Source organism: Octopus sinensis, linkage group LG4 (genome assembly GCF_006345805.1).
Source record: "Octopus sinensis linkage group LG4, ASM634580v1, whole genome shotgun sequence".
In the NCBI taxonomy this organism is placed as follows: Eukaryota; Metazoa; Mollusca; class Cephalopoda; order Octopoda; family Octopodidae; genus Octopus; species Octopus sinensis.
In genome coordinates this window covers 126908303-126920605 of record NC_043000.1, presented here as the reverse complement: position 1 = coordinate 126920605, position 12303 = coordinate 126908303, and the positions used below count along the sequence as shown (strand labels likewise).

Below are 12303 nucleotides of genomic sequence, written 5' to 3'. Positions count from 1 at the left end.
GAAAGCATTGTGTATGTTACCGAGTTATACTTGTTTGCCAGTGATGGCTGGCTGCACTTTATACATACATGACAGTTTATTTAAGAATGTGAATCCCTGAATTTGCCAGAACTGCAGTGGTTTTTAGCCTGTATGTTGTTCATGATCAGATTGGATCACACTCTTTACACAACTTGTATAAGATTAATCATTACTGATGCTCTGTAATGGTTTAAAATTATATACTTGATTAATAATTTTATCAGCAAGTAATTTATAGTAATTTTCTTCTATAATATTAATAAGTTCAATTTTATTAAATGATATATCTAATAACGTTATTAAATATGTATGTAATTATCTATATATATTTGAATATATATATATATATGTATATATATATATATATATATATAACAAATTAATAAATAAAACATATGTATATATACATATATGTACGTACCTACCTCTACATGTATATATACATGTGTGTGTATATAATGTATATAAATACACACATACACACGTATGTATGTATCTCTCTCTCTCTCTCTCTCTCTCTCTCTCTATATATATATATATATATATATATATATATATATATATATACACACACACCATTTATTTAAATTCTTCTTTATTTCATTTTTAGATATTCATAATTTTATTAATATTTCTCTTTTGGTTTCTCTATCATTTATGTCACAGCTAATTAGATTTTTATTAAATTCATGTCATATCTCACTTCCAAATACTTCCAGAAGCTCCACCACGACTTCAGCGAACATCGCAAACTGGTTCAGTATATTTCCAGCCAGACAATTCATCATCCTTCAGTTAAACTAGAAGGAAGATCTCCTGGCGACAGTGCTAGTAACGAAAGTGATTGGCGCCGTCTGCATGCCTGTACTTTTGTGGCAAAGCAGCAACTTATGGATCGCGTGCAAATGAAACCATTGGGGCTGGTAAGTAGTTTAGCTGCAAGTTGATTGATTGCTTTCAGATCACGAAATTTTCTGTTTCTAATCAAATGAACCAATCACTGAAAACTTGTGTAACAAATATTTATGAACTCTTTACTCTAGTTATTGTATTTTTCTTGTTATTGTTGTTGCTTCAAACTATAATGAAAGGCATTCTTACCATGGCCCTCATACCTTGTTTTTAAGTGTAGTATAGTTCAGATTTCATTATACATTGCAGCTTATTCTAGTTTAAGCTTATATGGTAAATTGTGAGAGAGGTTTGGCTACTATCTCAAGTAGATTGAGTAACTACATAGTGGCTTCCTCTGTTGGGTCATCTTTAGTTTATCTTTTACCTTTCACTTGTTTCAGTCATTGGACTACGGCCATGCTGGGGCACTGCCTTGAAAGATTTAATCAAATAAGTCAACACAGTACTTTATTTTTTTTATGCATGGTAGTGATCAGTTAATTATGATTTTATTCAACGTGTTCCCCTCTCAGGCTCACATACTTATTGCAGTGGTCCTTCAGTTTTTGTAGGCTTTGTAAAATAACTTGGAAGGTTGGGCCTCCAACCAGGCCTTTTGCAATGCTCTTAAAGCCAGGAACTTTTCAGTACCACCTTGTGTATATGTATATAAACAAAGGTAGCATTGGTGGCATTGGTGAAAAAAAAGCATTGGTGTGGGTGCTGGCACCACATAACAAGCACTGGTGCTGATTCCACATAAAAAGCACTGGTAATGGTGCCACATAAAAAGCACCCAGTACACTCTGTAAAGTGGTTGGCATTAAGAAGGGCACCCAGTCATAGAAACCAAACCAACGCAGATTGTGGGACCTGATGTGACCTCTGGCCTTGCCAGTTCCTGTCAATATGGAAACCAGATGTTAAATGTTGATGATGATGGTGTGTGTGTGTATGTCTGTATGTATACAACAGGCTTCATTCAGTTTTTTATTTCTTTATTGCCCACAAGGGGCTAAACATAGTGGAGACAAACAAGGACAGACAAAAAGATTAAATCGATTACATCGACCCCAGTACGTAACTGGTGCTTAATTTATCGACCCTGAAAGGATGAAAGGCAAAGTCGATCTCAGCAGAATTTGAACTCAGGACATAACAGCAGACGAAATACTGCTAAGCATTTCACCTGGCGTTCTAACGTTTCTGCCAGCTCGCCGCCTTCATTCAGTTTCTGTCTACCAAATCAACTCACAAGGTTTTAGTCAGCCCAGAGCTATAGTAGAAGGCACTTACTCAAGGTGCTGAACCCAAGACCACATGGTTCTTTACCACATAGCCACGCCTGTATCTAGTTTACAGAAAATATACCAAGTCAGTCATATAAATGAGAACATTATTCATTATTACAGTCACGTCATCAAAGAATTTGTTTGGGGATTTACTTGTTGCCTCATTGCTCATACTAAGAACAATTAATTCCCAACAGGCCTTTATTTGTCTGATGTTAGGAAGTGCTAGAAGATAAAAAATAGTTTTACATTTTGTGTATGAGGCTGAAGAAGACATTTCAAATAACAAGTGTAAACTATTTTCAACTAATCATAAAGTATGGATGTTGAAAAGAGAAACTTCTCTGTAATGTAATCATATAATAATACAACATAACTTCAAGGGACGGGAAAAAATCATTTTAAGTGTATGTATGAGTGTGTATACACACACACACACACACACACATGCACACATACATACATAATGTCTGCTCCATGTTAGCATTAAAACAATGATGATGATAATAGTGGTGGTGGTTTTGGTGGCAGTGGTGATAATGTCATATCTTTCATATTTAACACATCTCCATTTATTTTGTGAACAATTTTTAAGTTATCTTTGATAGATTTGTATCATTGTAAAACTTGAATATTCTTCGGAGTGTGGCCATGCTGGAGCATTGATTTAAAGAGCTTAGCCAATCAAATCAATGCTAATTATTATTATTTTATGTCTGGTATTTATTCTATTGGCCTCTTTGTTTTTCTTTGAACTGGACAGTAACAAACCAACACCAGTTGTCAGTTGGTCAGAGACAAAGATGCACACACATACACACACACAAACATGTATGTATATGTGCGTATGCTATATGATGGAAATTGTTTGTGAAAAGCAACCCAGCAGAAACCAAGACTACAATTTAAGGATTGTGTGAAGTCCTCGTTGAGAGCATGTGAAATGTGGGAGGTCATTTTGGAAAGCAGTGCTTGTTGTTGCCACCAATGAATGGCTATCTGCAACTGTGAGCCCCGTGAGTCATAGTGACTGGCACAGTCATAGTGGCTGTGCCAGCACATTCCCCTCGCCATCCTTTTCATTTTGTCTGTTGGGTCCATGAGGCAGTCTGACAAGCCTTTTTAGATATTTCTTTGTTGTGAGGAATTTGTAAACTATTACTACGTCTATAACAACTAAAAGATGGGGTGGGCGATTTTGAAGAAAGCATACACATTTTATGCAGAGTTTAAGAGAGCTGTTCAGAAACGCATCATTACTTGTGTAGTGAATGGGGGAAGCTTTGACTGCAATATCTGTGGATGTAGGTGTTTATCAATGGTTGGAGCTTATCAGTTGGCAGCAGGGCCACAAGTGTAAAGTATAAATTTGACTGGGGCACATTTTTCTTAATGGTCAGTGATAGTCTTTCTCAGTCACCAGTGGACAGCCATCATGTATGTATATATATATATAAAATACATGTATATAAATTAGAGAAGAACTACCATGTGGCAATTTAGCAATGATATTCTTAATAATTTATATACATGTATTATATAGTGTGAAATTTGATTTAGTATTACTAAATTGAATTTTTCCCTGTAAGTTTAGAATCATATTCCCTGATAATATATATATATATAATATATATATATATATATATATATATTATATATATATATATATATATATATATATATATATAGATAGATAGATAGATAGATAGATAGATAGATAGATAGATATTAAGATAGATAGATAGACAGATATATATAGGTATATTTCTTTACTACCCACAAGGGGCTAAACACAGAGGGGACAAACAAGGACAGACAAAGAGATTAAGTTGATTATATCGACCCCAGTGCGTAACTGGTACTTAATTTATCGACCCCAAAAGGATGAAAGGCAAAGTCGACCTCGGCGGAATTTGAACTCGGAACGTAACAACAGACGAGATACGGCTATGCATTTCACCCGGTGTGCTAACATTTCTGCCAGCTCGCTACCGATATATATATAGATAGATAGATAGATAGATAGTCACATACATATATACATACACACATGCATATTTACACATACTTACATAATGTGGTATTCTGCAAAGTTTCTGTCAACTAAATACTCTCACTAGACATTGGTCAGTGTGGTTCTATCATAGAAGACTCTTGACCAATGTGCAGTACAATGGAAGCACATAGTTGCAAAGTAAGCCCCCTTAATGACACTGCTATACCTACACCTTAAATGAATGTAATTGACATTGACATTAAATACTTGCAGCACAGTGATAGATTCTGCTGTCATCATTATCATCGTTTAACGTCCGTTTTCCATGCTAGCATGAGTTGGACGGTTCGACCGGGGTCTGGGAAGCCAGGAGGCTGCACCAGGCTCCAGTCTGATCTGGCAGTGTTTCTACAGCTGGATGCCCTTCCTAATGCCAACCACTTCATGAGTGTAGTGGGTGCTTTTTACGTGCCACTGGCACAGGGGCCAGAGGAGGCTGGCAATGGCTACGATTGGTTGGTGCTTTTTACGTACCACCAGCACGGAAGCCAGTCAAGGTGGCACTGGCATCGGCCATGTTTGGATGGTGCTTTTTATGTGCCACCCGCATGGGAAACAACAAATGAGGGCTCTGCAATTTCTTGCTAAACAACCTTCATAGATGATTTCTTTATAGTGACCAAATGTTTGTGTTGTTCATGAGCTCACCATCTCCATTAAATTGCCACTGCCTGTACAGGTGCATGGTGTGCCACATATCAGATGTCAAGGCAATTACAGAGCAATGTGGAGTGAAATGTTTTGCATAAGGTTACCATGCACCACCAGGTCCAGGAATCGAAACCATGATCTTGTGATCATGTGTGTGACACCTTAACCACTTGGCTATGTAGCATTCATTCATTCATTCATTCACTCACCAGGGTACATGTCCATCCAGCGGGAGGGACTCTTCTCTCTTCACTCCTCCCAACATCATCCATTTGGTGCAAGTATTTGTTTTGAGGATTTGTCATACATCACCACACTGGGCCTGCAGGTTGATAAATGTGCTTTTTAGATACCTTGGCAGAATTGAACTCAGACTGCCAAGAGCCAGAAAAAAAATACTAGGAAGCATCCAGTCTGACATTCTTACAGTCCCACTAATCCACCCCACTAGACTGCTACTGATTTATCTACCCTGAAAGGATAAAAGGTAAAGTTGACCACAGCAGGATTTGAACCCAGAGTGTCAGAACAACCGGCATTCCATCCAACACTTTAATGACTCTGTGAATTCATTTCCATATACAGTAGCAACATTATAATAAAACAATAAATAAATAAAGCATATATTATCTTTTACCTTTTACTTGTTTTAGTCATTGCACTGTGACCATGCTGGGGCACTGCCTTAAAGTGTTTAGCTGAACAAATTGCCCTCAATACTTACATTTTAACTTTGTTTGGTCTTTTTTGCCAACTGCTAAATTATAGTAACATAAACAAACCAACACCAGTTGTCAAGCAATGCAGTAGGATCAAACACAAAATTTTTGTCTACAAAATTCACTCACAGGGTCACATGTCAGATGTCCTGGGGTTGTAGAAGAAGAAACCTACCCACGCAGTGGGACTGAACCAGAAACCACACAGCCAATCCTTATTTGAAGGATTTTCATAAAGCTAATCATTTCTGCTACCTCCCATCTTACTTTATTTATTTCATTCATGAATCATAAATCCATTTATTCTCATCCTAATTTTGTCCGTTTGGTTTTATTTTCTATTCCACAAACAGCATTTCTCCTCAGCACAGTATATGTACAATGTTGGAACTACTGTGGATAAGAAACCAACCTTTCAGTCACATCATATCAAACAATGCTTGTCTGATTTGAATGGATGTTGGAAGAAGATTAAACAACTTCCAGCAGAAGACCAGATGTCAGTGACAACCAACCAAAAGCTGCAGAAGAAAGAACAGCAAGCTTTGTGGACTATATCACATTGGTTGGATACAATGGAGCAGTATCTCTTTACTGTGCCTCCTAAAAATGGAATACCAGAGAAACTGAAAGAAAATGAGGTATGTTATCTTTCATTCCAGGAAATTTAATTGTTGATTGTAGATTCCATTTTTCTAAAATAAATTAATGTAACCTGAGCAGTCTTTGTCTTGCAAGGTGCTTGGTGACCCCACTGGTGCTGGTTCTATGTAAAAAGCACCTGTGCTGGTGTCACATAAAAAAAGCACCCATACTAGATCCATGTAAAAAGCACCCGTGGTGGTGCTATGTAAAAAACACCCAGTGTAAATTTTTTTTGCTAGTTTATTTTGTCTCTTTGTCTTCTCTCCTGGTGCTGTATGAACATTTAATGTGGCTTTAGAGTCAAGTTTTGACTGCTATTTCCAGCGTGGTGGTATCTCTTAGATACTCTGTAAAGTGTTTAACATTAAGAAGGGCATCCAGCCATAGCAACCTTTCCAAAACAGATAACTACCTGATGCAGCTTACCAGCTCCTGTCAAACCATCCAACTCATGCCAGCATGGAAAATGGACGTTAAATGATGATGAGGAGGATGATCCAGTTGCTAAAACACTTGCCCTTCTTTAAATGCTCATAATCCTCATCGTTTAATGTCTGTTTTCCATGCTGGCATGAGTTGGACTGTTCAACAGGAGCTGGCATGCCAAAAGACTGCACCAAATTTGAATGTCTGTTTTGACATGGTTTCTCTGGTTGGATACCCCTTTCTAATGCCAACCACTTTACAGAGTGTACTGGGTGTTTTTTTTTATGTGACAATGGTAATAATGAGGTCAGCAAGTAACTAGCAAGACAAAACCCCTCAACTGAGTGGGGTGTAGTATTTAGGGAGGTGGTTTTTATGCCAGGTGATGAAAAGTTAAAATGCATGATAGAAGGACATAAATAGGCGTCGTACTGTGGAGAAGATATACGGGTATCGCAGCTGGGAAAGAGAAAAGATGGTTGTAAAGATGTATCAAGGTGTGAATATGTAAATTTGTAGATCAGTTGAATCTATGCCAAACTATAAGATTAATAATTGTGTTTATGTATGTATTTATGTGTACTTCTGTGTATTTTATCAGCTCATAAGAACACTTTACCAATTTACCATTGTGTCAGCCCCATAAATATTTACATAATTCTTAAAATTTGAAGGTCTTGAAAGTTTATAAGATATTATGTTTATAGATTGCCATCATAAAAGACCAATATTAATTTGTTTATATTAGTTTAAAAGTTTTGATATTTCTGAAAGTTTTTCAGCATTTAACATGACATTTATTTGTTATATTCTGAGAGCATAATCCTTTTAGAAATAACAGAAATATTTTTATTCTTCCTTCTGTTGCAATTTCCACAATTTATTTCTGTTAACCCTTTCAAAATACAGCTGACAGTACTCAACATTCCATTCATAATAAAAACTATTAAAAATTGTTTTAAAATTTGAAATATTGTAAAAAAATTTTTCATTTTCTCACCATGTTTTTTTTCCTTTGTCATTGACAACTGAATATGCATCTCAGAATAGCTGTGTGCAATAGTTATTGTGTGTTATTCAGTTGAACAAGTTGTCATTTGTCAAAATGCTGACTAAAGGAAGAACCATCTTTATTGTGTCCTTGGAAATTTTAATTTCAAAAAGCTTATAACAATTTGTTGTGCATCATAACTAGCCATAATTCATCACACCAATGTACACAGTGGTGTACATTTTGGAAGAACTCAAATCCTTCAAAATGCTGCTGGGGTGATTGTAGATAAATAACTATTAGTAATATTATTCAACACCTACTAAAATAGGCCATTTCATGCATAATTATGAGATTAATTATTCAGATGTAGATGCTATTAATAACTGTAGGCTTGGGCCCTTTTTGGTTATCAATAGAAATATTTTCTATTGAAAAATGTGGCTTTTGCTCCAATTAATTTTAGATATAATGGATAATTTAGTAAAATAACTTTGTTGTTATTAAGCCAGTGCTTGGAACATTAATTAACATGTAATTTTGATGGAAGGTTTTAATTTCAATCAATTTAAAATAGGAACTTTGTATAATAGCATCAACGGTGATCTCAGGTGTGTTGGTATCAAAATGATTGAAGTTTAACCGTAGGGTATTTCATTGAAATGCTAAGGATTAATCGTTTCTTTTTTTTTTTCCATTTTGTTTTTCTACTTTTTAGACCATGCTGAAGAGTATCACAAGTTTAAAAGACAAACTCAACACATCAGTGATGCCTGTTTCTCAGCATCTGACAAAATCCCTTCCAGCAAATGAACAAATGCTGCCCGATGAAACCATAATGTTTATCACCGATCGTATGCTTTTGCTAACTTCACAGATACAGATTCATGCTGATCACATGAAAACGTGGAAGAAATATGAGGTAATTACATTTTATTTAAATTTGTTTTGCAAAGATTGCGATCTAAAATCATGTTCAGGAACATTTTATCACACTCAGAATTGTCAAAGAAAGGAATAAAAAAAAAACTGTTGTCAGTTATTAGCTGTCAGGACATTGCATCCTTCAAAAAAAATTCCATGCTTCTCGGTATTCACTAACACTACTCCTGACGTGTCTATGCATCCTTTCCTCTTTATGACTCTCTTAATGTCCACTTTTCTATCAGTTTGTGTTTTATTCTGTGTATTGTGTATGTACTTTTAACCTTCATAGCTGTCTTTCTTTATTTGACTTACACATCTGCTTTCTATTCCCTCTTTAACCTTTACTAATGGGTCACATTGCCCCTGAATATTATTATACAATAAGCTCATCATCATCATTATTCTTCTTATTATTATTATCATCATTATTGAGTGAGAGAACAGTGCATGCCATCAAAGTAACACTAGGGTAAAATATAGGAAGCCCAGTATATCCATCATGACTACCCGTCTGATAAGGGTACACTGGGCACATGCATCACAACCATGCGTGCACGACATGGTGATCTCATATCAAGATATTATTATTATTATTATTATAAAGGTGGTGAGCTGGCAAAATTGTTACCATGCTGGGTGAAATGCTTAGCAACATTTCATCTGTCTTTATGTTCAGGGTTCAAATTCTGCCATGGTTGACTTTGTCTTTCATCATTTCAGGGCCAATAAATTAAGTACCAGTTAGGTACTAGGGTCGATATGATTGACTTACTCCCACCCCCACCCCACACGCAAACAAATTTCAGGCCTTGTGCCTATAGTAGAAAGGATTATTATTATTATTATTATTATTATTATTATTATTATTATTATTATTATTACTGGGGAAAATGTAGAAAAATGACAACCATTTCTGAAAAAAATGAAGAAATATTGCTAAATAGCATTCACTGAATATGTTTATCTTTTACTTGCTCAGTCATTAGACTGTGGCCATGCTGGAGCACCACCTTGAAGCATTTTTAGTCAAATGGATTGACCCTAGTACTAACTTTTCTTAAGCCTGGTACTTATCCTATTGGTGTCTTTTGCTGAACTGCTAAGTTACAGGGATGTAAAAAAACCAACACCAGTTGTCAAGAGGTCGGGTGGGGTGAGAAAAACAGACACAATCACACACACGCTCTAAGACACACATACACATATATATGAAAGGCTTCTTTTCAGTTTCCGTCTAACAAATCTACTCACAAGGCTTTGGCAAACCCAAGGTTATAGTAGAAGATACTCACCCAAAGTACCATACTGTAGGACTGAACCTGGAACCATGTGCCTGGGAAGCAAGCTTCTTTACTACATAGACATTTCTATGCCCCTGGCTTCCGTGCCGGTGACACATAAAAAGCACCATTTGAGCGTGATTGTTACCAGCCTCACCTCACTGGCACGTGAAAAAACATTCAAGCAAGGTCGTTGCCAGTGCTGCTGAACTGGCTCCTGTGCAGGTGGCATGTAAAAAAACACCATTTGAGCATGGCCGTTGCCAGTACCGCCTACCTGGCCCTCGTGCTGGTGGGACATAAAAGCCCCCACTACATTCTCAGAGTGGTTGGCGTTAGGAAGGGCATCCAACTGTAGAAACTCTGCCAGATCAAGATTGGAGCCTGGTGCAGCCATGTGGCTCGCCAGTCCTCAGTCAAATCGTCCAAGCCATGCTAGCATGGAAAGCGGACGTTAAACGATGTTGATGTATAACTCTACTGAGATGTAACAATACATTTTAGCTATGCTTCTAGTTACAAACTTAATGTGTCTTTCTGGAGAATACATGAGATTTTGGTCATGTTGTTGCTTACAACACTACATTGATAAATTATATTTGCATTAGTGAGCAACAAAAGATTTTTATCTTCACTAATCACAGGCATGGCTGTATGGTTTAGAAGCCTGCTTTGCAACCATGTGATTGCAGGATCAGTCAACACTTGGGCAAGTGACTTCTACTATAGCCCTAGGCAAACCAATGCCTTGTAAGTGAATTTGATTGATGGAAAGTGTGTGGAAGTTCATCATGTGTGTGTGTGTGTATATATACAAGGTTGGCCAAAAGTCTCCTGACAGTAAATCAAAACCATTTAATTCCAAGATTTAACAACTGAATGAATTTAATAAAAGCAACTAAATATGAAGCATCATGAAAATTGTTCAAATTGAAATCCTTCTTGAGCGACACATTTTTCTATTCGAGTCAATACAGAATTACAGATAGTATTTATGGAATTTTGATTTACTGTTGAGCGAACATATAGAGACATATGTGGTCAGAAAATATTTCTAATTTTTCTTTTCCACAAACTACATGACATAAGTGAAGTTGGAAGAAAGATAAAAGAAAAACAATTTGTTAAAATGTTCAAACCTGTTCTGAATGGAAATAGCTGCAATGATATAACAACCAGTTAATGATGATGATCATCATCATCACCATTGTTTAATGTCCATTTTCCAAAAAAGGCTGAACATATATAATATGATCCTAAATACTCTGTATCTCATAATTAAATGGAATGGTCATGGCTGGAATCATAGGTTCAGAGCTGGGCCAGGTTATACAGGAACAACATTTATTTATTGCTTTCTTTCTGTCTGTCTGCCTCTCTCTGTCTCTCTCTTCTCCCTCTCCCCCTCTCTCTCTCAATACATTTTCTGATTCTTGTTTCACATACTTCAAAAGCCTACTTAATGGTAATGTGAACTTTTAGCTTCTGTAATCAGTCTTTCTCTTTCTGTTGCAGGAAATTATGAGCAAACTTCGGACAGAGTTGGTCACCATTCAAAGTAATGATAATGTTCCAGCTTCAGACAAAGGAAGTTCCTATGATATGATGATTGAACAAATGAAGGCAAGTACAAATTTATTCTAGTTTTATGAAGTTTGTTTAAATCGTTGCATGTAGCCGTAAGCATGGCTACAGAAGGCATCAAGAACAGCATCAAACAGTGGGAAACTATGCTCCAGTGTGGTCTTATTTGACCCATGTAAGCATGGGAAGTTGACATTAAAGTGATGATGATATATAGTGAGAGAGATCCTGCCTGAGTCATTTAGAGTAATAAAGCTGGGTTCTGGTTTCCATGGCATATATATTTCCTGCTTGGATGGGACACCAGCCTGTTGCAGGATTACTCATATTAGCCAGCTGAGTGGACTGGAGCAGTGTGAAATGAAGTGTTTTGCTTAAGAACACATTGTGTCACCCAGTCCAGGAATTGAAACACAATCTTACAATCATAAGTCCAACACCCTAACCACTAAACCACACACCTCAACTATATATATATATATATATATATATATATATATATGTATTCATATTAAAATTATAATTTAGGGTATCTAAGAGATACCACTATGCTGGAAATAGCAGCCAAAACTTGACTCTAAAACCACATTAAATGTTCATACGGCACCAGGAGAGAAGACAAAGAGACAAAATAAACTAGCAAAACAGTTACTGGATAATTCCAGATCATGGATTTCTGGCTCTGCATAAGAAATGTTCTGCCTTCATCAGTGGAATATACTCAGATATACACATAAATATACTCAGATATACACATAAATACAGATATATATACATACAACATACAAATACTATATATACAAATGTATACATACAC

At 36.2% G+C, this 12303-nt stretch overlaps 1 protein-coding gene across 9 annotated transcripts in view; it reads left to right on the top strand.

Moving 5' to 3' along the window:
• The window catches only part of LOC115210341 (nesprin-1), an 870646-nt gene that overhangs the window by 728285 nt on the left and 130058 nt on the right, over positions 1-12303 (top strand). For all 9 annotated transcript variants that reach the window (XM_036502466.1, XM_036502469.1, XM_036502465.1 and 6 more), the window contains 4 exons: positions 741-944; positions 5987-6274; positions 8414-8617; positions 11418-11525. In XM_036502466.1, coding sequence (XP_036358359.1) covers positions 741-944; positions 5987-6274; positions 8414-8617; positions 11418-11525 — 804 coding nt within the window. The remainder of the gene's footprint in view (positions 1-740; positions 945-5986; positions 6275-8413; positions 8618-11417; positions 11526-12303) is intronic.